This window comes from Microplitis demolitor, chromosome 8 (genome assembly GCF_026212275.2).
Source record: "Microplitis demolitor isolate Queensland-Clemson2020A chromosome 8, iyMicDemo2.1a, whole genome shotgun sequence".
NCBI classification, from domain to species: domain Eukaryota; kingdom Metazoa; phylum Arthropoda; class Insecta; order Hymenoptera; family Braconidae; genus Microplitis; species Microplitis demolitor.
In genome coordinates, this window is record NC_068552.1 from 9,429,619 (window position 1) to 9,439,524 (window position 9,906).

The 9,906-nt window shown below is 36.4% G+C and overlaps 1 protein-coding gene across 1 annotated transcript; it reads left to right on the forward strand.

Annotated features, from left to right (window-relative positions):
* Positions 1 to 1,707: 1,707 nt before the first annotated feature.
* On the forward strand, positions 1,708 to 9,127 carry LOC103578713 (serine-aspartate repeat-containing protein F-like). The gene is made up of 8 exons (XM_053741543.1): positions 1,708 to 2,185; positions 5,294 to 6,777; positions 6,819 to 6,930; positions 7,050 to 7,234; positions 7,357 to 7,620; positions 7,731 to 7,986; positions 8,071 to 8,265; positions 8,466 to 9,127. The coding sequence occupies exons 1-8, from the start codon at positions 1,708 to 1,710 to the stop codon at positions 9,125 to 9,127; spliced, it is 3,636 nt and encodes a 1,211-aa protein (XP_053597518.1).
* The last annotated feature ends 779 nt before the right edge of the window (positions 9,128 to 9,906 follow it).

Genomic DNA, 9,906 nt, shown 5'->3' on the forward strand with positions numbered 1-9,906 from the left:
GAAGGTTTTAAATTCACAGTCGTGACTGATCATGCTAGTCTCCGATGGCTCATGAACGCTCGGGATCCGACGGGAAAATTAGCCCGGTGGGCTATGGAGCTCTCCGAGTATGATATGAAGATCGAGTATCGGAAAGGTGCGGAAAACGAAGCCCCGGATGCTCTCTCGCGTATTTACGAAGACCAAGAGCCTACCGAGAGTCATGTCAATGCCCTGGGTGAAGCTGGAAACGATGAGTGGTACGAGGAAAAATGTCGTTTGTTGACTGCTGATCCTGAGGCTCTACCTGACTACCATTACGAAAATGGTAGATTGTATCGATGTCGGCCGGACTCCATGAGGCAGATCCTCGGTGAAGAGGATAACGACTGGAAGTTAGTCGTACCAGCTGACCAACGAGAGCGTTTACTCCAGGAAGTTCATGATCATCCACAATCTGGTCACCTGGGTGTCCAGAAGACATACGCTCGGGCGATATTGAGGTATTATTGGCCCGGAATGTTTCGAGATATACAGCGATATGTCAACAGTTGTGAACGATGTCTCGAGTCAAAGCCAATTCAGCGCAAACCAATTGGTTTTATGACCCCCAGGATACCCAGTGAGCCTTGGGAAGTCGTAGCTGCTGATACGATGTCGTTTACGCGTTCTCGTGCGGGCTATTCATATTTACTCGTGTTCGAAGACTTATACACGCGGTGGATCGAGTGCGTTCCAGTTCGAGCGGCAAACGGGAAAACTATTGCTAAAAGTTTTCGACAGTTCGTTATTAACCGTTGGGGCGTACCGCGCGTGTTCTGGACAGATAATGGCCGCGAATATTTGAATCGAGACGTTGTTGAGCTCATTCAAGAGTGTGGTATACAGCATACTACCACACCACCGTATCATGCCCAAGCTAACCCGGTTGAAAGGGTCAACCGTAATTTAAAAACAATGATCATGAGTTACTTGGGTGATGATCATCGCGACTGGGATGTAAATATTCACGAATTCCAGTTCGCGTATAATACTGCGGTACATGAGTCACTCGGTGTGAGTCCCGCGTATTTGAACTTAGGCCGTGATCCATGTCCTATTCGCAACTGTCGAGTTGCAAACGACAATAATATTGCTGTCGAGGATAAGGTTGACCGCAGTGGTTGGATTCAACGCATGGATCGTATGGTAGAATTACGCGATATTGTCAATCAGCGTATTCGACGATCCTCCGAACGATACGCAGCTTATTATAATAACAAACGGCGTAGTATTTTGTTTGAAGTAGGTGATCAGGTATATAAACCTACTCACGTCTTATCGAAAAAGAGTGAGCAGGTCGTGGGTAAGCTAGCACCGCGCTATGCGGGCCCATTTGTCATCTCGAAGGTGGTCACTCCAGTTATCGTTGAAATGGAGACCCCCGAGGGCAAATATATTGGTCGTAGTCACGTTAAATTTCTAAAATTAGTTAAAAGAGCTGAAAATGTCCGCCAGAGGCAAGTTGACATAATCGCATGGCTGGATGCTCTATCTATCACTACTACTTGATCTACCTGTGCTTGTCTATGATCACTATCTCTATCTATCACGGCTAATTGACTACTATTCTTATCTATGCCTAACTATCACTACTCTACTGCTATCTACGACTACTACTGTCGCTCGATTATTCTGTACCGTAATTACCCCAGGGGAATTGACAATGATTTAAATAATTAAATAGGAATGGCTCTAAGCAAGGACCAGATGATGCGGTATATGGAGACGTATCACCAGCAACAAGGGATTGCCATGATACCCAGGGGATCAGCAACCTGGAAAGCGCACCTGAAACTATTGCTGCAGGTGAAAATCAGGGCATTCCAGCGGCAACCACCACGCCGAGCCAATGTACCACCCGGGTGTGCTAGATGTGGGCAGAATGGGCATCCCGCTCGGCTCTGCACCAATTTGCCCAGGGAGGACAGGCCATTTTGTGAAGAATGCCTACAATTTTACACCGGTAGATGTAGGGGGCCTCACGGTAGACTGCACCTGGCGGTCCGCGGTCGCTGCATGGTCTGCGCGCGGGTGATGGAGGCATCGAGATGCCCTCATGGTCATGGGGATACCGGAGACCAGCTAAGCGAGTTACCCTGGCTGGGGTGGCTCACCGATGATGACCGTCTACGCCGAGTATACTCTCTGGAGCAGATGGGTCCGAGTAACCCTAAGGGAGCTAACCTGGAGGCAGCCTAAGGCCTTTAAGCAACACCTCATGATGTTACTTTATTTATTTATTTATATTTATATTTATTGATTTGTTCCACTTGTTGTAAGACGCCTGGTGCAGCAGTCACCTTCCAAAGAGTCTTTGTGCAGGAAATAAAGACGGCGCGACCCACTAATTACTGAGTGCTTTATTTGTAGCAAAGTTTGATCCTCTTACCCTTCCTTTCACCCATGGTCCGAGCAAGCTGGTAAGTGACAGGTTGGTCAGTTAATCGTTGAGTTTTTTTTTGGTAAAAATTGTTTTATTTTTGATTTTGATTATTTTATTTTTATACCCGGTACAAAAGATCCAGATATAAGTATTGGATTTAAGGTTTTCAGGTGATTGTGCCGGCGAAATGGAATGCAGAGTCTCGCCCGCATTTTTCGGGGCAAGACACGGCCTGGTGGGGGGGTGTCACGTAACGATTCAAATTATTTGACTTTATTTAGTTTTAAGTTAATTATTTTAATTACAAATTTGAATTTGAATCGTTGCGTGGGCATTCCGCCATTTCGCCGATGAGATGGCAGTCCGTACACGGTGCTCGCGCATGCGCGAAGGGTATGAGAGAGCACATGTGTGATTTAATTTATTTTTATTTTTATAATTTATGATTTAAGCACAAACGCGTGACTTTTGTTTGTTTTAATTATGTATTTATAATTTTGAATTAATTGGGATGCATAATCCAGCATTATATTATGCCCAAAAATTGACAACACATTACTTTGTTTAAACTTGTCATCCCACTGATGACGTGAATTGATGTTTATTATTTGGGTTACTATTATTTAATTCATTATCCGATATGAAGGATATAGAGTAATAGTTCATATATTTAATTAATTAATTATGTACCATTCAGTTGTCTGTGGATTTATGGTTTATATTTTATATTTATTTAATTCAAGTAAGGCCCAGGGCTGACAAATGTAATTATAATAAAAATTAAGGGGACACTAGTGTCATGTGTGCGACGACCAACAGGTGGAGGTTGAGACAATTAGATTAGAAAGATACGGACAAGCGTTGTGTACGGACGTGATTTTTTCCTGTTGTACTAAAATTTCTATTTTTTTGTTTAAAATAAGTAAAGTTCACTGGGTGAATTAAGTGGAATACCAAATATTATTATTTCATCATTATAATATTGATTATTATTTCTTTTGCTGATTATTGCGGATTTCGAGTAAGTACTTTGTATTTATTTCGCTGGATAATACACTATCACGTGCTAGCCTCCCCCGGTAGTTGTTGGTCGCCGCGGAGGAAATTGTTTATTTGTAGTTATTATTTATTTACTGAATGATACTTGATAGAATTATTATTAATTATCATTGAATATTATTTGATAGGTGATTGAAAATATTTGGCGGTTAAATATATATATTAAAAAGCGTACGCAACGTCGCAAAACGTTGCCGGTATATATATATATATATATAGATATACATATTGGTGGTGTATATATCTATACGATACACGCATTACTTATAAATTCCTCAGACACTGATGTCAGCACTCGGATGAAAAATTCCCGAGTTAACATACTTATTATTTTTCTATTTTACTTAGAATATTTGTATAAGATTATCAATTATTACTTACGTTTATTATTATTTGGCGTAATTGAATAGCATTGTATTATTTTATTTTGATTATCTGGTACCCCAGCGGTCAATAATATTATCGAATTTTTATTATAAATTATTTAAAAGAGAAAAATTTATTATTTTGAGTATGAGTGAGGAAAAGTTCCGTGTCTTTCTCTCTCTCAAGCGTGTTGAGAGATAAAACAAAGTAAGATTATTATTATCCTCTTATTTATTTGTATGAAACAAATTTAAGTAAAATAATTGGTTTTTTTTCCTATTGAATAATAAAATTAACAGTGTTAAGTAAATCATATTATAATTATTTTGGATTGAATTTATGTGATATTATTTGTTTTTTTTTTTTTTATAACCACCGAGTGTTATTATTGTGGTTGATTTAACATAAACTATTGATTGTAAAACATTATTGATTATTCTACTATTGTTTAAATTATTAAAACACGGAAACCAACAGCTGTCGGGGAAAATTTAATATTTATTTTCCCTGGATCTTTTCCTGCTACTTAATTTCATTCTTCTGGTTTATTTATTATTTGTAATATAACTATTTATTATATATTTACTATTTTTCTTTTTCTTATTCATTTTATTTTATTTTCCTCAATTGTTTGTCCGCTTTGTCGTGTGTCACTTGCTCGGATTTCCCTTGCAGATTTTCCCCCTGAATTAAATTTTGTCCGTTTTGGGATAAACGGTCTGGCGCCTACGTGCACTAACCCAGCCTGAGGAGCTGGTTCAGGCACTCCAAAAGTTCATTATTTATAATTTCATTATTGTTTATAACTTATTATTTATTTTAATTTGGAGGAAACATTTAAAATCATTTATTTATTATTATTATTATTTTTATTTTCACACGTGGGTGACCGCATACGGTTTACCGGTTAATCTGCGTCTCCGTCGCGGAAATTAATTACGGTTAACGTTATAAGATGTAAAGTTGCTCAGACACATCAAGGGCAATACCCTCTATTCTAAACATGCTAAGAGCAATAAAAAAAGAGCCACAAAGTCTTAGCTAGTGGAACGTAAGCCTCAGAAATGTGCCAAAACTGGCCGAAATCAAGATTTCAACATCATTATCTTAAAAAAAAAAATGAAAATATAAAGTTACAGGGCCACAACTGCTTAGGCACGTCAAGGGCTACCCCCTTTGAGTTTCAAATGTTAAGACTCATCGATAGAAGCCATAAATTCTTAGCCAGAGTGAAATAGATCTCGAAAATGTGCCAAAGGAGGCCAAAATCGAGATTTTGACCTCATATTCATAGAAAAAAATAAGAAGTTACAAAGCTATAGGCGAAAAAACTTCTCATGCAAGTCGATAATGACCCCCTCTACGGTAAACATGATAAGAGCAATAAATTAAAGCTATAAAGTCTTAGCCAAAGAGCGATAGGTGATCATAATGGTAATTATGATAATCATGATTATGATAAAGATGATCAAGATGATAGTGATCATAATGATCATTGTGATGATAATGATAGTGATCATTATGTTCGAAATGGTGATCATGATGGTGATCATAATGATCATAAATATCATGATGGTGATCATGGTAGTCATGATGATAATCATTATGATCGTGATAGTGATCATGATGGTTATGATAGTAATCATGATGATTGTGATAATCATAATGGTGATCATGACTATCATGATGGTGATTATGATGGTCATGATAGTAATCATAATGATCATGATGGCCATAATAATGATCATGACTACCTTGATGGTGATAATAATGATCATGCTGGTCATGACGGTAATCATGATGATCATGATAGTGATTATAATAATCATGATAGTGATCATGGTGATCATGATAGTGATTACTATGATTATGATATTGAATATGATAGTGATCATAATGATCATTGTGATGATAATGATAGTGATCATTATGTTCGAAATGGTGATCATGATGGTGATCATAATGATCATAAATATCATGATGGTGATCATGGTAGTCATGATGATAATCATTATGATCGTGATAGTGATCATGATGGTTATGATAGTAATCATGATGATTGTGATAATCATAATGGTGATCATGACTATCATGATGGTGATTATGATGGTCATGATAGTAATCATAATGATCATGATGGCCATAATAATGATCATGACTACCTTGATGGTGATAATAATGATCATGCTGGTCATGACGGTAATCATGATGATCATGATAGTGATTATAATAATCATGATAGTGATCATGGTGATCATGATAGTGATTACTATGATTATGATATTGAATATGATGGTGATTATAATGATTATGTTTGTGATCATGTCTATCATGATAGTAATAATGCTGGTGACCATGATAGTGATAATGATGATGATTATGATGGTAATGATCATGGTGATCATAATGATCATGATGGTGATTATGATGATCATGATGATCACTATAGCTATAATGGTGATCATGACTATCATGATGTCGATTATAATGGTCTTGACAGTAATCATGATGATCATAATAGTCATGACAGTAATCGTAATGATCATCATAGTGTTCATGATGATCATGAGATTGCTCATGATAGTAATCGTGATGGTGATAATGATAGGAATAATAATGGTGACCATGATAGTGATCATGATGTCAATCATAATGATCATGATAGGGATTATGATGATCATGATGATCATGATGCTGATCATGATGGTGGTCGTGATGATCATGATTGTGATTATGGTCGAGATGGTCATGATGATCATGATGGTGATTATGATAGTAATTATGATGGTGATCATGATGGTGATCATGTCGCTAATAATAGTAATCATAAAGATCGTGATAATCATGACGGTGATCATTGCTATTATGATAGTTACTGTGACGATCGTGATGGTGATCATGATGTTGATCATGATAGTGATCATAATGTGATCATTATGATCATGATGGTAATCATGATGATCATGATCGTAATCGTGATAATCATTAGAGTGATCATAATGATAATGTTATCAAATATAATGATCATGATAATGATCATGACGATCATGAGATTGATCATGATAGTGATCGTGATGGTGATCATGATAGTAATAATGATGGTGACCATGATAGTGATCATGATGTCATCATAATGATCATGATGGTGATTATGACGATCATGATGATCATGATGATCATAATGGTGGTTGTGATGATCATGATTGTGATTATGATCAAGATGGTCATGATGATCATGATGGTGATTATGATAGTAATTATGATGGTGATCATGATGGTGATCATGTCGCTAATAATAGTAATCATAAAGATCGTGATAATCATGACGGTGATCATTGCTATTATGATAGTTACTGTGACGATCGTGATGGTGATCATGATGTTGATCATGATAGTGATCATAATGTGATCATTATGATCATAATGTGATCATTATGATCATAATGTGATCATTATGATCATAATGTGATCATTATGATCATGATGGTAATCATGATGATCATGATCGTAATCGTGATAATCATTAGAGTGATCATAATGATAATGTTATCAAATATAATGATCATGATAATGATCATGACGATCATGAGATTGATCATGATAGTGATCGTGATGGTGATCATGATAGTAATAATGATGGTGACCATGATAGTGATCATGATGTCATCATAATGATCATGATGGTGATTATGACGATCATGATGATCATGATGATCATAATGGTGGTTGTGATGATCATGATTGTGATTATGATCAAGATGGTCATGATGATCATGATGGTGATTATGATAGTAATTGTGATTGGTGATCATGATGGGGATCATGATAGTGATCATAATGTGATCATTGTGATCATGATGGAAATCATGATGATCCTGATCGTGATCGTGATGATTATTAGAGTGATCATAATGATCGTGTTATCGAATATGATGATCATGATGATGTTCATGACGATCAAGATGGTAATAATGATGATCATAATAATAATCATAATGATTATGATGATCATGATAGAGATCATGATGATGATTTTAAAGATCATGTTGGTGTATGTGATGGTAATCATGACGGTGGTTATGGTGATCATGATGGTGATCATGATGATCGTGAAAGTGATCATGATGGCGATCATGATGATCATGACTGTCATGATGGTTGATCATGATGATCTAATGCTCATGGTGGTTGTGACAATAATCATAATGAACATGATAGTGATTATGATGAACATGACGGAGATGATAGTGATCATGATAGCGATCACGATAATAATAATGCTGATCATGTCGATCATGATGTTAATCATAATGATTCTGTCAATCATGATAGTGATCATGATGATTATGATAGTTATCATGATGATCATGATGGTCATAATTATGATCATGACAGTCATGATGGTGATCATGACAGTCATGATGGTGATCATGATAGTAATCATAGTAGTGATCTTATGGTGATCATCACGGTGATCGTAATGGTGATCATAATTATCATGATGTTGATCATAGTGATCATGATAATCATGGTGGTGATCATTATGGTGATGATAGTGAGAATGATGGTGAACATGACGGTGATCATCATGGTGATCATGAAGATCATGGTTGAAATCATGACGGTGATCATGAAGGTGATCACGATAATGATTATGATGTTGATCATGATGGTCAACATGCTGGTGATCATTATAGTAATCATGATGCTGATCATAAAAGTAATTATGATGGTGATCATAATGGTGATCATACTGGTGATCCTAATGGTGATCATAATTATGATAATGTTGATCATAATAATTATGATGATCATGACGGTGATTATAATGGTGATGATGGTGAACATGACGGTGATCGTGATATTGATCATGATGGTCACGACGGAGATTATAATGATCATGATCGTCACAACGGTTTAAATGATGATCACGATGATCATGATGGTGATCATAAGGGTAATCATGATAGTGATCATAATGGTGATCATGATATTGATTATAATGTCAATCATGATAGTGGTCATGACGGTGATCGTGATGGCGATTATCCTGATAAAGATCCTGATAGTGGACATAATCGTGATCATGACAATGATCACAATATTGATCGCGAGAGTGATAATGATGGCGATTATGATAGTGATCATGGTGGTGATCGTGGCAGTGATCATGATGGCGATCATCATAGTGAACATAATGGCGATCATGATAGTGATCATGATGGTGATCGTGATGGTGATTACGATGATTTCCATAATATTCATGATGGTGATCATAAGGATCATGATTATCATTGAAATGATCATGAAGTCGATCATGATGAGTATGATTGTGATCATGGTGATCATAATGGTGATCATGATGACCATGATAGTGACCATGTTATTGATCATGATGATCATGATAGTGATCACGATGATCATGATGATCATAATGGTGATTGTGATGATCATGATGGTGACAATGATAATCATGATGGTGATCATGATGATCATGATAGTAATCATTATATTCATGATGATAACCATGATGGTGATCACCATATTGATCATGATCACGATTATAATTATGATGATTACCATCATGAACACCATAATAATCATCATGATCACTATCAGTATAATTATAATCGGCATCATGTTCATCATGATCGGCACAATCAACATCATGATTGTCATGATCACCAGCATGATTATCATGATCATTACGATTACTTTTATAACCATCATGATAACTATCATAATCACTATCACTATCACTCTAATGGACACCATAATCATTACTTTCATGATCATCATCATGTTCACTATCATTATCGAACACCATATTATTGAACATCATGATCATCATGATCACTAACATGATCACCATCATTATCATCATCATGACCATTATGATCATCATCGTGATCATCGTGTTCACCATCATGATCATCATGAACACCATCATGATTATCGTGATAACCATCTTGCCCATCATGATCATCATGATCATCGTGATCACTGTCATGATCACTATTATGATCATCACGATCAACATTACGATCATCATGATCATCATAATCACCTTGATGATC